General features: G+C 43.9%; 1 protein-coding gene across 1 annotated transcript in view; it reads right to left on the bottom strand.

The window, feature by feature from the left end:
* Positions 1-206: 206 nt before the first annotated feature.
* Positions 207-22,971, bottom strand: part of scyl2 (SCY1 like pseudokinase 2) — a 96,292-nt gene continuing 73,527 nt past the window's right edge. The window contains exons 16-18 of the mRNA XM_063058435.1: positions 17,531-17,629; positions 10,461-10,580; positions 207-8,829 (exon numbers count right to left, since the gene is read on the bottom strand). Of these exons, the coding sequence (XP_062914505.1) occupies positions 8,113-8,829; positions 10,461-10,580; positions 17,531-17,629 (936 nt within the window). The 3' untranslated portion in view covers positions 207-8,112. The remainder of the gene's footprint in view (positions 8,830-10,460; positions 10,581-17,530; positions 17,630-22,971) is intronic.

Below are 22,971 nucleotides of genomic sequence, written 5' to 3'. Positions count from 1 at the left end.
GCAGCTCCCAGAGTGAGGTCCCTCCAGCATCCCAGAGGGAGGTCCCTCCAGCATCCCAGAGGAAGAGATCTCTCCAAATGGATCTTGCCCTGGATTATTCAGCTCCCCACTGGAATATTCAATCTGGTTGGTATGTGAGCACAAGTTTGTCCCTGTCCCTCAGGACAGCTGAGTAACAAGAAAGTTCAAAGTAATTTTTTTATTATCAAAGTACATATATTTCACCACGTACAGTCCTGAGAATCATTTTCCTGTGGGGGATACTCAATACATCTATGGAACAGTAACCCTAACATCAATGAAAAACTACCAAACTAGGATATTCAACTACAGTGCACAAGACAACAAACTGAGCAAATGCAAAAAGAAGAAACAATAATACAAATAAATAAGCAATAAATATCAAGAACATGAGATGAAGAGCCCTTAAAAGTGAGTCCATTGGTTGTGGGAACATTTAAATGATGGGGTAAGTGAAGTTGAGTGAAGTTATCTGCTCTTGTTCAAGGTTGAGATGCAGTAACTGTTCCTGAACCTGGTGGTGTGAGTCCTGAGGCTCTTATACCTTCTTCCAGCTGGCAACAGTGAGAAGAGAGCAGTCCTGAATGGTGGAGGTCCTTAATGATGGATGCTGCTTTCCTGCAACATCTTTCATGTAAATGTGCTCAACAGTTGGTGGACTAGGCTGTATTCACTACTTTTCGTAGGATTTTCCATTCAAGGGCATTGGTGTTTCCATACCAGGCTGTGATGCAGCCAGTCAATGTACTGCCCACTGCGCATCTATAGATTTGTCAAAATGTTAGATGACATGCCAGATATTTGCAAACTCTTAAGGAAATAGTGGTGCTACTGTGCTTTATTCATAATTGCACTTACTGTATGTGCTGGGGCCAGGACAGGTCTTCTGAAATAGTAACACTTCAGAATTTAAAGTTGCTGACCCTCTCCACCTCTGATCCTCAGATGAGGACTGGCTCATGGACCTCTGGTTTCCTTCTTCTGAAGTTTATAATCAGTTCCTTGGTCTTGCTGACATTGAGTGTGAGGTTGTTGTTATGACACCATTCAGCCAGATTTTCAATCTCACTCCTGCATGCTGATTCATCACTTTTGATTCAGCCCATGACAGTGGTGTCACAAGCAAACTTAAATATGGTGTTTTAGCTCTGCATAGCCACACAGTCACAGCGAATAGATCAGTGGACTAAACACACAGCCTTGTAGTGCACCTATATTGATGGAGATCATGGTGGAGATGGTATTGCCAGTTTGAACTGACTGAGGTCTACAAGTGAGAAAATCCAGGATCCAATTGCACAAGGGGGTATTGAGGCCAAGGGTAATTGATTAATTTTGAGGGGGTGATGGAACTGCATGCTGAGCTGTAGTCGATAAAGAGCATCCTGATGTTAAGAGGGATAATAAATCACCCATTATGGAATGTCAGAGAAGACTTGATGGCCCTATGCTTAATTCTGCTCCTCTGTCTTATTCCCTTATGGGAGGTAGGATGAAGTTAAGGAGCTAGGAGGTGATAGGTGAAAGAGGTGAAGGGCTGAAGAAGGCAGCATCTGTTACAAGAGGTTAGTGGGTTATGGAAGTAAGTGAAGGAGGGATGTAGAAGAAAGGTGTGAAGTGGTGACTGGGGAATGCAACATGCAACAAGAAAGAAGGGGGGAGAAATAACCAGGTGTTAGAGAAACCAATGTTCATGTGATCAGGCTGGAGGTTACACAGATGGAATGGTCCTCCAATATGAGTTTTCAGGTTTGCCATTTGAGATTTATTTATCACATGTACATGGAAGGATACAATGAAATATGTCTTCACTTGCTTCCAGAGGAACACTATCATACCGTGATAGTATAAACTTCTGGTGAGGCTGCAGATGAAGGTTTGGTACCAGTTCTTGACACTGTCAAAAGCCTTGGGCAGGTAAATACATTAATCATGAAGGCTAATTTGATTTTGGTCTTTATACTCATCTTGAAGAAATAAACTTTGTAATACAGCAGTGCAAAGCGTTAGTTCAACCGAGTCGGTTACCAAAGGAGTGGCCGGTGCAGCCTCAGAATACAAGACCGTCCCTTTAGAACCCAGCTGAAGCATAATTTCTCTAGTCAGAGAGTGGTGAAGTGAGTTGCACAACCCAATAATTCTATTGATTGTACTGGCTTGATTATTGAGAGCACATGGGGACAAAAAAAAAGTTGGAAATTTATTAATTCAGTCAAGTAAAATTTGATTCTGTAAAAAGATAACTCTCCTAATTCTGTCAGTAAATATTTCCACAGTGAAGTGCACTGTTAATAAATATTATTTTTTCATCAATATCTTTAGTAGCCCAATAGCTTTGGTATATTGAGCCACAGTGTGTTACGCATCACTGGGAGACCAAATATTTATTGCTCCATTATCAAGGGGCTTGCCTGGTAGGGATAGTGTGGTGAATCTGTGGAATTCATTGCCACAGGTGGCTGTGGAGGCCAAGTCATTGGGTATATTTAAACGAGAGGATGATAGGGTCATGATTAGTCAGGATGTCGAATGTTACAGTGATAAGATGGGAGAATGAGCTTGAGAGGAATAATAAGTCAGTCATGATGGAATGGCAGAGCAGACTCAATGAGAGAAATAGCCTAATACTGCTCCTATGTTTTATAATCTTATAGATAGGAAACCCCCTTTTATATAATCACCCTCTGGGGGTTGGGTGAGGTTGGAACTAGAGGTCATAGGTTAAGGATGAAAGGTGAAATTTTAAGGGAAAATGGAGGGGAACTTCATCATTCAGAGTGAGTATGAGTGTGGAATGTTTCCACTGGTCTGGGTGCAGGTCTAGTCTGGGATGAGACAGTAAAACAGGCCAGCATGGACTAGATGGGCCAAAGAGCCAGTTTTCATATTACAGTGCTCTATGGCAATATCACAAACAATAGCGGCCCCTGTACTGATCCTTTGTTATTTAATCTCCCATCTCAGCACAAATTTCCATTTCACTCTTTCCTCTGTTAATTACCAACACTTTCTGGTTCTGACAAAATTTCGAAGTAAATTTATTATCAAAGTGCATATATATCACCATATACTACCCTGATATTTATTTTATTGCAGACACTCACAGTAGAACAGAAATTCAACAGAATCAATGGAAAGGCTACACACAAAGGCTAACAAAAAAAAAATGTGAAAAAGAAGACAAGCTGTGGAAAAATAATAACATCAATAATAAATAAATACTACCGGGAATATGAGTCCTTGTAAAGTGAGTATGTTCAGTGAGTGAGGGTGAGTGCTGGTTCAGGAGCCTGACGGTTGAAGTGTAATAACTGTTCCTGGCTCCTTCTTCCCAATGGCAGCAGTGAGAAGACAACATGGCCTGGATGGCGGGGATCCTTGATTATGGATGCTGCTTTTCGTGGCAGTGCTCAGTGGTGGAGAGGGCTTTGCCTATGATAGATTGGTCTGTGTCCACGCCTATTTGTAAACTTCCTTTGCTCTTGGGCATTGGTGTTTTCATAACAGGTCATGATGCAAGCAGAGAAGATACTCTCCACTGTGCATATATAGAAGTTCTTCAAAGGTTAACATGAACCCCATGTTAAAAGGTTAACCTGTTACGAACAATGACAAAAGGTTCAAATGAACCATGTTTTTCACTAGAGATCCTGCATTGTCCGGCAGTACACTATTGTACATGGAGATTTACCAGGATGATGCCTGGATTTGAGAACATCTTATGAGGAGAGGGTAAGCAAGGTAGGTTTTTTCCCTTTGGAGCGAAGGAAGATGGGAGGTGTACAAGATGATAAAAGGGATTAATAGAATGGACAGCCATAGAGTATTCTCAGGGCGAAAAAGCTAATATGAGAGAACATAATTTGAAGGTGATTGGGACGTACAGTGCGGTGTCAAGATCGGACTTTACAGAGTAATGGTAAAGTGGATACATTAGGGGCATTCAAGGGACTCCTAGATAGCTCTAGTATTCTTTCATCCATATGCCTATGTGAGACGGAAGGGCTAGATTGCACTTGGAACTGGCTAAAAGATCAAGGGCCTGTAATGTTTTATGTTCTAAAAGACAGTTGGCAACTCAGTAAGATTTAATACATTGCTTAAAAGGGTGTGGGGTCAACTTTGGAAGGGACACACAGCAGGTCCTCATCAATGGATTAGCAGTGGAAAGGGTGGGTACTCTCAAATTCTGAGTGTCAACATCTCTGAGAATCTATCCTGGGCCCAACATGTTGCTGCAATTACAAAGAAGGCATGACTGTGGCTGTATTTCATTAGGAGTTTTTAAGAGTTGGGACAGTGCCTATAAAAAGAATTCACCCCCCCCCAAGAAGTTTTCATGTTTTATTGTTTTACCAAACTGAATCGCAGTGGATTTTGATTTGCTTTTTTTTTTAAAAAAAACACTGATCAACAGAAAAAGACTTGTGTCAAAGTGAAAACTAATCTCTACAAAGTGATCTAAGTTAATTACAAATATAATTATTCACCCCCTTTAATATGACACACCAAATCATCACTGGTACAGCCAACTGGTTTTAGAAGTCACATAATTAGTTAAATGGAGATCACCATGTGCAAGGTGTTTCAATTGACCGTAGTAAAAACACACCTGTTTCCGGAAGGTCCAACTGCTGGTGAGTCAGTATCCTGGCAAAAACTACACTATAGAGACAAAAGAACACTCCAAGCAACTTCGCAAAAAGGTTATTAAAAGTCAGGAGATGGATGGAAGAAAATTTCTCAGTCACTGAATATTCCTTGGAGTACAGTTAAGACAATCTCCAAGAAATGGAAAGAATATGGCACAGCTGTAAATCTGCCTAGAGAAGGTCATCCTCAAAAACTGAGTGACCGTGCAAGAAGGGGACCAGTGAGGGAGACCACCAAGAGACCTATGACAGCTCTGGAGGAGTTACAAGCTTTAGTGGCTGAGATGGGAGAGTCTGCACATACAACTGTTGCCCGGGTGCTTCACCAGTCGCAGCTTTGTGGGAGAATGGCAAAGAGAAAGCCACTGTTGGAAAAAAAAAACACATGAACTCTTGCCCAGAGTTTAACAGAAGGCATGTGAGAGACTCTGAAGTCAGCTGGAAGAAGGCCCTATGGTCTGATGAAACTAAAACTGAGCTTTTTGACCTTCAGACTAAACACCAAACATCGCACATAATCAAAAACACACTATCCCTACTGTGAAGCAATGTGGCAGCTGCATCATACTGTGGGGATGCTTCACTGCAGCAGGTCTGGAAAGCTGGTGAAGGTAGAGGGTAAAATGAACGCAGCAAAATACAGGGAAATCCTGGAGCAAAACCTGATGCAGTCTGCTTGAGAACTGCCACTTGGGAGAAGATTTGTTTTCCAACAAGACAATCACCCCAGAAGAAGTATAAAGTCAAAGCTACACAGGAATGGCTTAAAAACAACAAAAGGTTGTAATTGCTGCCAAAGGCGTTTCCACTAAATACTGACTTGAAGGGGGTGAATACTTATGCAATCAATTATTTTGTGCTTTATATTTGTAACTAATTTAGATTACTTTGTAGAAAATCTGTTTTCACTTTGACATAAAAGAGTCTTTTTCAGTTGGTCGGTGTCAAAAAAGCCAAACTAAATCCACTGTGATTCAATGTTGTAAAACAATAAAACATGAGGTGGGGGTGTGAATACTTTGGTATATTACCAAAGTCACTTGCAAATTTCTATAGATGTACTGTGGAGAACATTCTAACTGGTTGCTTCATCATGGGGCCACTGCACAGGATCAGAAAAAGCTGCAGGAAGTTGTAAACTCTGCCAGCTCCATCATGGGAATTAGGCTCCCCAGCATCCAGGACGTGTTCAAAAGGCCATGTCTCAAAAAGGTGGCATTCATCATTAAGGATTCCCATCATCCAGGATGTGCCTGCTCCTCATTGCTACCATTAAGGTGGTGGTAAGGGAGCCTGAAGATACACGCTCAAAGTTTCAGAAACAGCATCTTCCCTCCCCGCCCCCACCACCCATCAGATTCTGAATGGGCAATGAAACTGTGAACACTATTTGATCTTGGAGTAGGTTAAAGGGTTGGCATAACATCTTAGGCAATAGAGGTTCTACTGTGCTGTTGTGTTCCATGCTCATTCGGGAAAGGTATTTTGATAACAACCAATCAGAATCAGGTTTATTATCACTGATATTTGTAATGAATTTGTTGTTTTGTGGCAGCAGGACAGTACAAGGCATAAGAAAACTATTATAAGTTACAATAAATAAATAAATGTGACAGAGGATTAGTGAGTTAGTTGCATCCATGGAGCATTCAGAGGTCTAAACTGACAGTGGATGGAAGAGGTCTGCTCCTTTCCGGAATGGTGCCATATGATCCCTCGCACTTTGAAGTGGGATTTCAGTTTAATGTTTCACTCAGAAAACCACTTATTGATCCTATTGATCTCCCATATCACTTATTTATGGTAATATTAGTGCGTGTGTGTTATATATACTATGTTGTGTACCTTGGTCCAGAGGAACGTTGCTTTGCTTGGCTGTATACATCTGTACAGTTGAATGGTAATAAACTTGAACTAGAACTCACAACCTACCTCATTACAGCCTGGCACCTTACTGTCTGCCTGCACTGCATTTTCGCTGTAACACTTTATTCTGCATTGTTATTATTTTCCTTCATACAACCTCAACACAGTAGTGTGATGAAATGATCTGTATGGATGGCATGCACCAGAGGAAGCAAAGCAGGTTTTTCACCATCTCAGTACATGAGACAATAATAAGCCAATTTAAATTCACAATCTACACAAGATCAACATCTGACTGGCCATGGATGGATTTTAAAGTATGTTGACTGCCAGTGTTTCTGCGAATGTTTTCTCTAGACAATAGTATGTCTGCATGCAACAGTCACATTTCCAGTTTGCCCAGTAAGAAACTTTCCCCCACACCCACCAGCATTAATGGCAAGGATGCTGCAATCTCACTCTTACTCTGCATTCCCCTCCCACCCACGAGAAATCTGCACACACACATCATGCTGGCTGGCTTTTCTTCACTTTAATGTTAAAACATCTTAAGTTGTCTTTTTTTCCTCCTTTAAATTAATCTGGTATTTTCACTTTCTAACTTCCAAAACTATACCAGCTCTCTCTTGTATAAAGTGACTTAAAGTTGCTGAACACTATACATATAATCTGAAATGGCGTAGAAGAATATTTCCTGTCTTTTTAAATTAATTCAGCATTCAGCAAAACTGATTTACAATAACACCATGCTAGGACAAAGTATATTTTAAACTTTTGCAGAATTCATCACAAAGACTTAGCCAAAATATGCACACAATATATTTTATCATCAGCAAATCATTACAATCAAACAGAATACCTAAAAATGACCTGAAGACAATTTCAAGAAGACACTCAAGTATCTTAGAACTAAAAAAAAAGGAATGTTTCTTTGTTTGATAACTTTGGAATTCAGTATCCATAAAGGCCATAATGCTAGTGTCAAGAGTATTCACATTGGGTCTGAACCGTGGCTTGGCTGATCAGAGATATTCCTGCGAATTTTAAAAAGGTCTTTGTAGTGGCTCATGTTTACTTCTTGCCCGATGAGAAGGAGATGGAGAGATCAGGTGGCTACTGTAAATTACCTGACTCTGTCCTCCAGGCAATGTAGATTCGCTTATCAGAAGCCAAGGTGGCAAGATTACTATTACTGCCATTTGAACAGAAACTGTGAGACAAGACATGGAATAAATTACATTGCTTAATATCATTGTACATTAAGTAAGGCTCCAGAACTGCTCCCAGATAGGCAGCATCTCACCGGATGGAATTTCGAAGGCGGACAACCTCCTCACTGCAACACCCAGCTAAAGGACAACCTATGACACATGGGATACGTTTTCAAAGCAGTTTGTGGCTTTTATTGCGTAAGGCCATGTGGGTTTCACAGCAGCAAAGTAAATGGAACAACTTCTGTATAAAAGCATAAAGTACCCAAATGGAACTGAAACATATTTAATTGGTCTCTGTCTGGGGGGGTGGGGTGAGGGGATGGGTGAAATAAAGTGTTTGCAGTAAAGGTGGGAAATTACTAGCCGAACAAGTCCTTCAAGTCGTTATTGGCTGACGTGCTGGACGCCGTGGAGTTCGTGGGCAAGCCAGCCTGGGCGAAGTTCTGGGGCGACATGAATGGGTTGGCCGGTAGAGGGGTCACAGGGAACGCCGGCTGCCCCATGGCCCTTGGATGTGGCCCTCCCATTGGGCTGTTGGCAGCCGGAGAGCCCTGGGCGGGAACAAACTGGCTCAGCCACTGGTTTTGAGGTGCTGGATGGATCTGTGGTACCTGGGCCATCTGGTTCATGCTGACTTTGCTCTTCTGAGGGCCCAGCAGGTTGTCTAGGGCAGACATGTCCATGGCTTTGCTGGGCTGCGGCACTGAAGCGCGTAGGGGTTGGCTGAGAGAACCCATGCCGGAAAAAGCTGGGAGGCTGGCAGATGACGACACGGGCATCCAGCTCATGCTGGAGCTCCCTTGGCTGGCGTAGATATTCTGCCCTGTGCTGCCCATCCCCATGGCGAAAGAGGACTGGAAAGGTGAGGTGGAACTGAAGACTCCCCCGTTGCTCGTGCCCCCTAAGGCGTTGAGGCTGGTGCTGGGTCTGGTGAACCCCATGGTGCTATTTGCTGGGCCGGTAGCGGAAAAGCCGCTTGAAGAAGCAGTCTGCGCAGAGCTTGGCCTGGATGAGTTGATGGAGAACGAGTTCATGGACGTCATGTTTTCCAACAAGCTGCTTGTCAGGTCTTTCGTCTGTGAACAGAAAATGGAAAACAGAAGTTCTAATTTTAAGTGGTCATCATCAGAAATCACTTCAAAACAGCATTACAGTTGTATGTTCTTACTTGTACAAATTGTGTACAATGTGTGTTAAATTAGTTTTTCTTGAGAATGCTTATCTTATGTCCTGTGCCTATGATGCTGCAACCCACCTTCCTCAGCTCTTCCCAAATACTGGTGATACCAATTAGGGCATCTGGGAAAAGTCCTTCCTTCCATTGAGAACCTCTACAAGGAGCACTGCCCCAAGAAAGCAGCAACCATCAGCAAGGACCCTCAGCATCTGGACCATGCTCTCTTCTTGCTACTACCATTGTGAAGGAGGTACAGGGGTCTTAGGTGCCACACCACCAGGGACAGGAACAGCTATTATCTCACAACCATTATGCTCCAAACTCCCGAACAAGCATGAATAACTTCACTCGCTCAACACTGAACTGATTCCACAATCTATGGACTCACTTTCAAGGACTCTGCAACTGTGATTTGTCTTCTTTTGCACATTGCTTGTTTGCCAGTCTGTTTATGTATAGTTTTTCATAATTTTTGTTGTATTTCTTTATTTTCTTGTAAATGCATGCAAGAAAATGAAAACACAGCTGAAAACACACAATACCAGGCTTAAAGGCAGCTTCTGTCCCACAGTTATGAGACTATTGTTTGTTAAGATTGCATGAGATTAAGATCTTGACCTGACAACCTACCTTATTATGACTTTTCACCTTACTGCCTGCCTGCATTGCACTTTTTCTGTAATTGTAACACTTTATTCTGTGCTCTGTCAGCGTTTTCCCTTATGCTACCTCAATGTACTGATGTGATGAAATGATCTGTATAGATAGCATGCAAGACATTTTTCTTACTGTAGCTCAGTACAACAGACAATAAGAAACCAAGTTACCAACATTTACTAAATGTCACCTTAAATCTTCTTCAATCCCTGAAGAAAAGCATTTCCTTCAGCTTTATCGTCATAACTGAAGTCTCCCATCACTGTTATTCAAGTAAATCACCTCTTGTGGCCGTTAGCCAGGTACTGTACATATCCAAACAAAAATTTCACAGGTCTGTTCCCAAAAGCTCCTAATGATCTCTGTTGGTCAATAATTATAATTGTTCATGGAACACAAATTTTTCCCCACTTCTTATTAATTCCACATATTCCTTACACACATTTCCCTTCCATCTCTCCATGCCATTAAGACCATAAGACTCAGGAACAGAATTAGGCCATTCAGCCCATCATGTCTACTCTGTCATGACATTCAGCTGATTTATTATCCCTTTCAACCCCAATCTTCAAGTTAACTTGAATTACTCCCAGCAGTTTTACATTCTATCTGCGAAGTGACAATAGGCCTGAAATCTTTTTTCTCCTGTGACTAAATGATATTTACGATGCTTACACTGCTCAGGTTTATGCAGTGCACCGAGAGTGGTAACTTGTGCTGTCAGAGTAAAGCAAAACAAAAGAGGCAAATAAAAATCAGGGCGAATAACGCTACAATCATAGGTTTGGTCTCCGCTGCCATAACCACTGGACCAATGAATCTACAGCAGCTCCTAGTGATTCCTTGGAGTTCCAACAGTCTGCAAAGATGTACCTGTGAGCTGGGAGCAGAAACCTTTACAGCTGTTGGGGCAAGCGGCTGCTGGTTGCGAAGCTTCTGAGCCTGTTCCTGCTCCTTAGCCAGACGCTGCTTTTCCTCCAACGTCAGAGAGGCCTAGTCATAGAAAAAGAGTAGATGATTACTATATGGAGCGAAGGATGACAGGCAATATGATAGAGGTGTGCAAGATTACAAGAGGCTTAAAAAGTGGACAGCTAGCACCTATTGTTGTCCACTGCAGAATTCTGGGCATTCAATGGACTGAGGGTGTGGACTGTAAATATTGGTGGTTGCATTTTACAGATATTCTATATGTGTTTATCTTGTATATGCGAGGACTAAGCCTCAAGACGCAGTGTTACCTGTTTACAGCTGCCAGGAGAGAGTCGACGGAGTTGGTACACTCCACTGGGGGCAGAGTGGAGTGGTGTCCAGGCCAGAGTTGCTGCCTGCCCCCTACATGTTCACTTGGTGGAAGACAAATTCTATTGTGGTTGACTGTAGATTGATGGCTTGAGTCTGAACTCTTTTATTGCGTGGCTGTGATACCATAGGTGCTCGCTATATAGTGTGTGCTGTGTGTGATTATTGGTATTGTATTTTGCACTTTGGCCCTGGAGTAACGCTGTACTCATGTATGGTTGAATAACAATTAAACTTGAACAGAACTGAATTTTTCCTGGGGCAGAAATGGGGGGGGGGGGGGAGAGCAGGGGAAGAAGAGCAGCGGTACAGTGGATTAGCAGTTATCCTGACGCCAGTGATTGTGATTTGAGTTCAATTTCCATCACTGACTGTAAGCAATTTGTATGTTTTCCCCCTGACCGGATGGGTTTCCTCTGGGTGCTCTCCCACATTTGAAAGATGTACGGGTTAAGTTCAGTAAACTGTAGACATGCTAAGTTGGCACGGGAAGCGTGGCGACATTTACAGGCTGCCCCCAATATAATCCTTTGACTGTGCTGGTCATTTATGCAAATGATGCATTTCACTGCATGTTTCGATATACATGTAACAAATAAAGCTAATCTCATCTTTTAATCTCTATCAGAGGGCATCTGTTTAGGGTGTATGTCCGAGCTAGGTTTTTCACACAGATAGTGCCTGGGACACAGTGCTGGGGGTGGTGGTAGAGGCAGATGCATTAGAGATATTGTAGAGGCTCTTAGATAGGCACAGGGATGTGTGGGAGGGAAGAGTTGAATTGATCGTGAAGTAGGTTAAAAGGTCAGCAGAATATAGTGGGCTGAAAAGCCCATGCTATGCTGTATTGTTCTATTGTCTAGACCAAAGAATCACAATTTTACATGACAGGAGTCCATAATACAGATGATCACACCTGCACTGGCTCTGGCCAATTTAAATTGATAACATTATTACTTTTACTGAGATCAAGTTTGCACAGAACCTCCACTCCCTCCAAAAAACATAATCAAAGACCACACTCACTCCAGATATTCTCTTTTCCCTCTTCCCCTCACACCAGGCAGAAGATATAAAAGCCTGGTGCGTACCACCAGGTTCAAGGACAGCTTCTGGCCCATTGAGAAAAGAGATGGTCTCTTGACCACAATCTACCTCATTATGATCTTGCAGCCTATTGTTTACCTGCACTTCCTCTGTAGTTGTTACACTTTATTCTGCATTGTTATTGCTTTACCTTGTTCTAGCTCAATGCACTGTGTAATAAATTGATCTGTATGCAAGAAAAATTTTTCACTGTACCTCAGGACTCATGACAATAATAAACCCATTTATCATTCACTGCCAGCTGGCTGGTGGCGTAGTGGCATCATAGTCATACTTCATTGATCCCGGGGGAAATTGGTTTTCTTTACAGTTGCACCATAAATAATAAATAGTAATAGAACCATAAATAGTTAAATAGTAATATGTAAATTATGCCAGTAAATTATGAAATAAGTCCAGGACCAGCCTATCGGCTCAGGGTGTCTGACCCTCCAAGGGAGGAGTTGTAAAGTTTGATGGCCACAGGCAGGAATGACTTCCTATGACACTCTGTGCTGCATCTTGGAGGAATGAGTCTCTGGCTGAATGTACTCCTGTGCCCACCCAGACCATAATCAGCACGAGACTTCGGAGTGAAGGATCCCGAATTCAAATCCAGCTGGCTCCCTTGCACGCTTTCCATCCGTGCTGGGTTGAGTGTCAAGCCAGCAACTCGGGCTCGTAAAAATAAGAAAGCCTGCTTAAAAAAACGCCGTCATGACGGCGTCCCGATGACTCCACTTGGAGTTAAGGGCTTTCTTCTTTCTTTATCATTCACTGCATTGTGGTTCAGAAATTATCCTGCTTTTATTGGGAGAAGCTGCTGTAAGTTTGTTTCAACCGTTCCTTAAACAGACTGTAGTAGTATTGGAATTGGTTTATTATTGTCACATGTACCAAGGCATACAGATCAAATCATTACATAGTGTACTGAGGTAGCACAATAAAGTATAAATCCTGCAGAGAAAGTGCAGTACAAATAAACGATAAGATGTAAGATCATTACAAGGTAGATTGTGAGCTCAAGGTCCCAAATTGAAGCTCTTCCTCTGAGAGGACACCGACCCCTTCAATCTGACTTAATAGAGACATTCTGTCCAACATCTACTCATCAACATTTCTGAAATAGATTATCCAAGCACTATATAACAACATCTCTTTGACACAAAAGTGGTCATTCATTCTAATGGAGCTGCTAAAGGGATGAAACAGGCTCAGTCAGCAGGAAGAATATTCCCGCTCTTCAAAACAGTATGAGAGTTTCCTTGTCTACAAGAGGGGGAATTTATCTGTAGCCCCCCCGGCCACCCTCAGGGTCGCTCGGCTTGCTGTCGTCTAGGGAAACAGCCTCGGCCCCACCAAACTGGGTAATTCGTTTGTGTGGATGCTGTGTGAGGTACCCCACCCCGCCCAAATAACAGACAATACACCAGATGCAATTAAATGATATACAGTTTATAGATATTACTGGAACTATATAATTAAAAGAGAATAAAATATAAAAGGAAAATAAAAGGCGCCACACTTATCAAAGTTCAATCTCTTCGTGCACAAACAGTTGGAGCTCAAGGACCTTCTTCTTCACCCTGCGACCCCCTTGGACCACCTCGACCGGCCGCCTGGGACCAACAACGGTGGTCGACCAGACGCTCCACACGAGTCCATCTCCGTCTCCTCGCCGAATGCCCCGCTTGACGTCCGACCCCGTTAGCGGACTCACAGCACCTGGTCCATCCTCTGTCTCGCTCTCCCGCCTTCTGCCCCAAAACCCCGCGCATACAGTATCTTCAAATACACCAAAACCATAACAACTATCCCAATTGGTTAATAGCACCATGTTATCACACTCTAAAGCAAAAACAAGCTGCTAGCGCAAACTTTCTCAGCGTTTAACACAACAAAGCCGCATTCCCCAGATTAACATAACAAAGACGCCATTTTAATTAGCCTCCGCAGTAACATAAAAGTCGAAACCCCTTTACACTCTCCCCCCACCAAATAAAGTCATGTCCTCATGACTTCTAAGTAACTCGCCAACCAGTCCTACAGACACACCACACACACACATACACAGATACACACAGTGACAGTGCTCCCCAAACAGTGGACCTTACTTCCGTCCCACGGGCGCTACATAGGCCAACCTGAGAGCTTCTTAACCCTCCGAGACCTCCGTACCCCCTCACCTAAACCCAAAAGGCTCAGACACTACTAGGGATACGTTGGGCCTGTTTGCCAACTCTTCTCTCACTCAGGCCACCACTACAGCTCGGAGCCCCCTGTCCCATGTCCGGGGCCCCGCCTCTCCTCCTTCCCGATCCTGCCGCAACTCAGACTGCCCACAGCTCGCCCTCCCCACTACACCTGACTCAGTGGGAGAATGGCCAAAGATCTCTTCCTCAATCACGGGGAAGTTAGCGAAAGGCAGCATGTTCCACATGTGCAGCACATCATCCTTCAAATCCGTATCCTTCCTCATTCCTTCGATCGGTAGCTGCCGTTTAAGTTTCTCCAAACTGAAACATTTAGCCGGGGCTACCCCTTCAGCCTCCTGCAGCCGAGACGTCAGCTTCTTCGGGGACTCCTTCAACTCTCGCCACAGCCTCAGCAGTTCTGACTCAGGGTTCCTGGCCATCTCAATCTGGGACGCAGTTATCCCACCAGCTTCTTCCACCCTGACCTGAAAAGCAACAGTTAAAGAATGTTCAGCCTCCGGTTGTTTCTTCCTGAGGACATCTTCTTGGTCAACTTTCAGTTTTTCCACTTCATTTAAACTCGCGATAGTCATCTTCAGGTTCCTTTCAAGCGTCTGCCTCCCTTTTCCGAGATCTGTCCTTCATTTCTTCACCTCCTCGGGAGTGTAGTCAAACTCCCCTCCCTGGGCTCTCGGTTTTCTGTTGACCTTAGTCAGAACACTTCCTTGATCTTCCCCAACTTGCAAGTCTTCCAATCTGTTCTGAATCGACGTCTTGAGTTTCTGCTGATCCCTTCGAAGGTGGGTCATTGCTTCTTCTCGCTGGATTAATTCATCAGTAATGACCACAGTGCGGTGCAAATCCCCTCTCTTCCCTGTGTCTCATTCAGATTGATGACCTGGGTTTCCATCCCCCGGTCCACCACCGTCTGTCCCAACACCAGGAAGTTCAACTGGTACGTCGGGTCATTTTTCTCACATTGCACCAAACTCCTCCGGCCAAATACTCCTCCACATTTGACACTTTGCTTCGGTCGCCCGGGCTCAGCCACTCGCCTCGCTTCATAGTCCCCCCAGGCGAATCCAAGCTCCAGGCGGTCATCCACATACGCCAAAACTCCACACACCTTCACTTCCCAAATGGTCTTCCTCATGCCCCGCGAGAAGGATGCAGGGGCTCCGGATATGCCCTTGGGAATCTTTTCGGATTGGAAGAGTCCTAGGGAACTAGTAAAGGCCATCTTCGGCTCAACAGCCGCACTCCTCAGGATCTGGCAACATCCATCCCTCAGATGCAGCACATTAAACCACATCGCATAATCCACACACACGCTGCCTTCATCTTCCACGGCGCTAGGGTCCAGTTGCCGCGACCTCTCTCTCACTGAGGTGTCTTCAGCGGTCAACTCCCCTCCCTCGTGGTGGTTCAGAGCATCTACTAAGAGGGTTTCACCCTCAGCTACTTTCCCCAAGCCGTACCACCGCCGGGTCTCGTTTAAATTCGGTACCGGCTCAGGGCCTCTACACACGTCCTCAGAAGCAACTCGACACGCTGGGTGCCCAGACAATGCCTCCATGAACTCCAGGGTCATTAACCAATCATCGTCTTCTGGATAACTACTGCCACTAGTACCCAAAGTCTCCGGTGCCCTTGCGGTTGTCAAGGGTAAATGCTTCAGACACCGGTTGTAAAATGAACTGTACAACAACTTGATCTGTGCCCCGGGGTTGAGGATAGCTTTAGCATCACTTCCCTCTATCCATAGCGACACCCTGGGGCGTGGCCCCTCTAAGCCTTCAGGAATAGGGTCTTTTCTTTTCGGAAGCTCATTGGTACATTGCTGGGAACGTGCTTCCTCAGAGACCCCAAGCCGTTCCCCCACTGGGCCTCCAATAAGTTTCCCGACACCTCTCTGATCAGCTGAACAACTGATCCCCTGAAATGATCCCCCTGGCACTGCAAGCAATTTAGCCGCCCTCTAGCCAGAGAAGACACACTGAAAACTTTCCCCCCTCTTTCAAATAACTGACAGCTGTCACTACGGTGTAAGTGAACCTGACAGCTCTAACACCGTCACCAGTCCGCCTACTCAAAGTTTCAACCAATCCCTGTCGCTCTCCCTCCACCGAGCCTGCCACTCATCTAACAACTGAGAGATCCGCTCCGCCCACGTCTCGCACGCCTCCGCCCCTCCTGGGGTGGACACTATCCCAAGTGCCAGGCAGAGCCTGCCAGAGCTAGAACATTTATTCGCAGACCCTACCTACAAATCAGACCACTCTTCCCTCTCTCTCCCAACCGCTTGGGCAGCTCCGAGTGCCACCTCCAACTCGTCAATGCCAGCCTGAACTCGAACAAAGACCTCACCCACCACGCATACAGCAATCACCAGCTAATAACCCACAGACACACACATTACAGATTTAAACAGGGCACCCACACAGCATACCAGCAGACTCAATCTCGGACAAAGCCCCCACAATGTAGCCCCCACCCCCGGCCACCCTTGGGGTCGCTCGGCTTGCTGTCGTCTAGGGAAACAGCCTCGGCCCTGCCAAACTGGGTAATTAGTTTGTGTGGATGCTGTGTGAGGTACCCCACCCCGCCCAAATAACAGACAATACACCAGATACAATTAAATGATTTACAGTTTATAGATATTACTGGAACTACATAATTAAGAGAGAATAAAATATAAAAGGAAAATAAAAGGCACCACACTTATCAAAGTTCAATCTCTTCGTGCACAAAAACCGTTGGAGCTTAAGGACCTTCTTCTTCACCCTGAGACCCCCTCAGACCACCTCGACCTGCCACCTGGGACCAACAACGGTGGTCGACCAGACGCTCCACACGAGTCCGTCTCCGTGCCAAACGTCCCGCTCGGGGTCCGACCCCGTTAGTGGACTCACAGCACCTGGTCCATCCTCTGTCTCGCTCTCCCGCCTTCTGCCCCAAAATCCCGCGCATACAGTATCTTCAAATACACCAAAACCATAACAACTATCCCAATTGGTTAATAGCACCATGTTATCACACTCTAAAGCAAAAACAAGCTGCTAGTGTAAACTTTCTCAGCGTTTAACACAACAAAGTCGCATTCCCCAGATTAACATAATGAAGGCGCCATTTTAATTAGCCTCCGCAGTAACATAAAAGTCGAAATCCCTTTACATATCCAAAAGGTAGCACATCCAACGTCAGGACTACACTCACCCTGGATTAGTGACTCAAATCTCTGGAGTAAATTTTCAATTCACAACCTAATGATTAGAAGCTACTGAGTGAGTTACTGTGGATGCCAGTCAGGTCCACATTGAAGAATAGGAATAGGCCTAACGTCTGGTATAAAGCTCTCACCTTGACTTGCTTCTGTGGGTTGGAGGTCAAGCCATTTTCCTTTCTGTTAGCTTTGGTGTGTGTTTGGTCCACACCAAAACCGGAGAAGATCTTGTCAATCTGTTTGACAAAGTAACAGGGAAAGTTAATGATAAGCACAGAAACTAATCACTGCGGTCGCAACACAGACAAAATGCTGGGGGAGCTCAGCAGATCAGGCAGCATCTATGGAAAAGAATAAACAGTAGACATTTTGGGCTGAGACCCTTCATTGGGACTGGAAAGGAAGCGGGAAGGTGCCAGAATAAAAAGACGGGGGAAGAGGAAGGAAGACAAGCTAGAAAGTGAAGGTGAAGCCAGATGGGTGAGGAAGGGGGAATGAAGTAAGAAACTGGGAGATAATACGTAGAAAAGGCAAAGGGCAGGAGAAATGCGGCAGATTCAGATTTATTGATCACATGTACATGGAAACATACAGCAAAACGTGTCATTTGCATTAACAACCAACACACACAAGGATGAGTTGAGGGCAACCCACAAATGTCACCATACATTCCACTGATAGCATTGATCCAGACATAAAAAATCCTGCAACTGAGCCCAGACACACAGAAGAATGCAGATGCTGGAATCTGAAGAGTTCCTCCAGCACTTTGTACATTGCTCCAACAGCTTTCCTGACACTTCCAATTTCAAAAACTTACCAATTAAAGGAGAGAAGACTTCTTTTCACACTTGCTCTCTAACTGTGTCTGCCATTTATTTGATCTTATCATCTTATTCAGTGATACTGTACAGAGTAGGCTTTCTGGCCCTATAAGCCACATTGCCCCAGCAGCCCCAGACAAACCCGATTAACTCTAACCTAATCACGGAACAATTTACAATGACCAATTAACCTACCCGGTACTGGTTGGACTTTGGGAAGAAACCGGTGCACCCGGGGAAATCCCAAACATTCCATGGGGAGGACTTACACAGACATCTTACAGAACGGCACTGGAATTGAACTCCAAACTGTGGAACGCCCCAAGCTGTAACAGCTACACTCCTGTGGCATATCCCCTTTTCCAAATCCCTTTTTGATTTCTTGAAAACGTTCTTTACATGGCATAACATAATAATCTCTGCCTCAATGTCTCCTAAAATTCAAGCATTTGCCTTTTGGGCATTCTTAAATCATTCTTGGAAACGTACTGCTGCTATTTCACTGCTACTGCTTAAACCCAGCAAACTACTCTACACAGTGCCTTCAGCAGAAAGACAGCTGTGGTTAAAACCTTCCCAATGACATGCAAGGAGGGCCAATAAATACTGGCCTTCTCGACATTCTGAAAAATAACTGCAACAAGGGTCAGCTGATTAGAAGCACAAGAGATTCTGCAGATGCTGGAAATTCAGAGCAACATGCACAAAATGCTGTTGGAGTTCAGCGGGTCAGGCAGCATTTATGGAAAGAAATGAACAGTCGCTGTTTCGAGCCAAAACTCTTCATCAGGATTATTGAAGGGTCTCAACCCAAAATGTCGACTTTTTATTCCTTTTCTTAGGTACTGCTTGACCTGCTGAGCTCCTCCAGCATCTTGTGTGTGTTGCTCTTAAGTTGATGAGGTTATGTTAATGATCTTGTTACCTCTAAAGGGGCTGACAAGCTTCTTGGTGGGTATGCTGATAGATGCAAAATAATGAAGATGCTGGAAAACTGGGAGAAATATGTAAAGCACTTGGCAGGTCAGGCAGTAGCGACACAGGGAGAAGCAGTTAATGGCTCAGAACCTTAGAACACTGCATTAATGATCAAGGGACACTAACTCACTAAATAATCCAGAATTAGGAAGCTGATGTCAAAAATTACTTTAAATCTTTCTGGTCCAATGACCTTCAGGAAAAGAAATCTGCAGTCCCGAACAAAACTCCATCCCTGAAGAAATGTCTGTTAATGTCACTCTTTCCAGGACTTTAGCTGTACAAGATACCCAAAACTTTGACAACCTTAATGGGTTAAGAGCTACACAGCATGGATACAGGTCCTTTGGCCTAACTTATCCACGCTGACTGTGCGGCCCAGTGAGTTAGACTCGTCTGCTCACGTCTGGCCAATAGCCCCCGAACCTCTCTTATCCACATACTTATCTAAACGGCTTTTAAACGTTGCTACTGTGCCCACCTCAGCCACTATTTTTGGCAGCTCATTCCAAATACGTATCACCTTTTGTGTGAAGAAGCTGCCCCGATGTCCTTTTTAAACTGCCCGTCTCAGATCTTAAACCTACATCTTCTTGTTTTTACCCATCCCTAGGAAAAGACTACATTCTTTCACCTGGTCTATGAACCTCATGATATACCTCTATCAGAGAACCCCTCAATTTCCTATGTTCCAGAGAATAAAGTTCTTGTCTTTGCAGCCTCTCCTTGTAACTCAATCTTGCAAGTGTAGGAAATATCCTGGTAAATCCTTTCAGTACACTTTCTAGTTTAATAACATCTTTCCTCCTACAGGGTGGCCAAAACTATATACAGTGCAGCCTCACCAAAAACTTGTATAACCAACGTATTCTTTCATCAGTTGTCTATGCAAGATAATAATTTTCTCAACTGCATAATCAAGACGGCCTTTTCCACCAAACAACATTTAAGGACTACACTAAAATACTTGAATCTAGCTATTGTAGAGGCTAATTGTTATCACTGGAATAGCATCTTTTTAGTTGCAGCTAGTTCTTTGTGGATGTCTATGACTTTTTCAATCAGCCCTTCTTGTTTGTTTGTTCTCTGTTCATGTAACACAGCTGGAAACAACATGCTTTATGTCTTATTATTGACTTCTGAATCTCTGGATCACACAAAAAAAATACCAGGATCCAATATTCCTCAAGAGGAATAGATAGAATGGATAGCCAGCACCTCTTCCCCAGGGCACCACTGCCCAATACAAGAGGACATGGCTTTAAGGTAAGGGGTGGGAAGTTCAAGGGGGATATTAGAGGAAGGTTTTTTACTCAGAGAGTGATTGGTGAGTGGAATGCACTGCCTGAGTCAGTGGTGGAGGCAGATACACTAGTGAAGTTTAAGAGACTACTAGACAGGTATATGGAGGAATTTAAGGTGGGGACTTATATGGGAGGCAGGGTTTGAGGGTCAGCACATTGTGGGCTGAAAGGCCTGTACTGTGCTGTGCTGTACTATTCTATGTTCTATGTTCAACAGCTTTTTCCTAACTAATCTATCAAATCCATCCTGCCCGTCGGGGAAAGCCCTCCTCACCACTACGTGGAGCGGTGCTACAGGGAGGCAACATCCATCATCAGATACCCCCACCATCCAGGCCATGCTCTTTTCTCACTGCTGCCATTAGGAAGAAGGTACAAGAGCCTCAGGACACACAACACCAGGTTCAGGAATAGTTATTACCCCTCAAACATCAGGCTGTTGAACCAGAGGGGATAACTTCCCACAATCTACAGACTCACTTTCAAGCACCATGTTCTCAATATTTATTGCTTATTTATGTATTAATAATTATTATTTCGCTTGGATTTTTTGTTGCTTCTTTGTTTTTACTGTAAGTGCAAGAAAATGAATCTCAGGGTGACATATATATGTACTTTGATTATAAATTTACTTTTAACTTTGAAAATATTCAAAATACTTAAATTTCTCATTTAACACCACGTAAAATTTTTTTTACAAGTAAATAAATACCGGTCGTTCTTTAATATTTTAAGTGCACCTACTTCCTTCCAGCACTTGTCATCTGACAATCACTACTGATTATGGTGCCAAGAGTTAAAGGAATGTCTATATACCATTCCCGCTTTTCACGTCTTACAACACTTGTTGGTGCTGTTACTCCCCACTGGACAGTCAATACAGCTCACCTCACTTTGTAATAAATCAGAGTTTGCATCAGTGGGGGGACACAACAACAGAGAAGTCACTTTTGAGAGTGACGTACAGGAAACATTCATCACATCACTGGGCAGAGAGTACAACACCACAGCTAATAGGAGGCTATCAAAAAGATACATTAATAATCTTACAAGATTCTAATTGATACACCTGCAAGAAAAATAAGAGGAGCAAAGGTAGCCCAGGTGATAATCTCATACAGGTGAAGAGCTTATAAGTTGTTTCAGAACTAGAGCATAAAACAGCCCACAATGTTGTGCCAACCCTTTGAACCAATATAAGATCTAAATCACCCTTCCTTCCTACATCACCTTCCATTTTGCTTCTCCATGTGCCAAGGAATTTCCCAAGTGTTCTGAATGTATCTGCCTTCATCACCACCACCACTGTCAGCACGTTCCACGTCCGATATCCCCTCTATACTTACCATCAAACATGTCCCCTATTATTAGCATTTACGGTTTGGGAAAAGTCCCTGGCTGTCTACTGTAGGTCTCTTATCATCTTCTACATCTCATCCTCTTACTCTACAAAAGGAAAAGTGCTAGCTTGCTCAACCTTTCCTAATAAGACATGCTTTCTAATCTGGACAATATCCTGGTAAATCTCCCCTGTACCCTCTCTAAAGCTTCCATATCCTTCCCATAATAAGGCAACCAGAACTAAACACAATACTCCAAGTATGAGCGAGCCAGAGTTTCATAAAGCTGCAACATTACTCACAACTCGAACTCAATCCTCCAACTAATGAAGGACAAAATAACACAGGCCTTCTTAACCATCCTATACTATGCTTTTCTGGATAACTTGCTAGAAGGCCATATTCTAAGGCAAACCAGAACTGGTATTGTGTAACAAGTTAGAACAAATTAGTAATCCCATCACCTCTTTCACAACCTCTTCCTGGTGATGCTGCATGTCCTTGACTCTTAACTCAACTTCTCTCAGTTATTCACCTATTGTTACTATAGTACTGAGGTCCTCTGTTCGTCGGTGTTGACCATGGACGCTGCGTCCTAGCTGTCTATGTAATACACAAGCCAGGGCAGTACAATGCGGAGAGCAAACTGTTACCCATGTATCAGGCTCCCCCTCTCCACACAACCGATGAATCCAACAGAACTGCAGAGACTCATACAGCTTGGCACCAGCAGCATTGCAAGAGTTGCCAGTCAGCATTGAACTCAATGCAGGATTGCCTTAGGGACTCCAGCTTTGGATTTTTCCTTGAGGTTTACTCCCACAGCCTTCCCAATGAGCGGGTAGAGCTGCAAGGCAGAGGAGGTTTGAGATCAGTTTTCCTTCTCCTAAATGAGCTACCAACCATGGTTGACAAGGCCCATTTGCCTGAAGCAACTGGTTTCAAGGCATCAGTACCCTGTCTTTGCCCTTCTCCTATCAGTAGAAATGATTTCGCCAGGCTTCGTAACTAAACCACACATGAAGGTCAGGAGCTGGACTTGGTTGTCAGAGACTACTTAAGATGCACACCATTGGGAGCATTTAATAGGTAGTGGGAGCTTATCCCCACTACTTCACTCATCTATAACAAC

The sequence above is a fragment of the Mobula hypostoma genome, chromosome 9 (assembly GCF_963921235.1).
Source record: "Mobula hypostoma chromosome 9, sMobHyp1.1, whole genome shotgun sequence".
NCBI classification, from domain to species: Eukaryota; Metazoa; Chordata; class Chondrichthyes; order Myliobatiformes; family Myliobatidae; genus Mobula; species Mobula hypostoma.
Note: the sequence above shows the minus strand (reverse complement) of the source record. Positions and strands in the feature narration are given on the sequence as shown.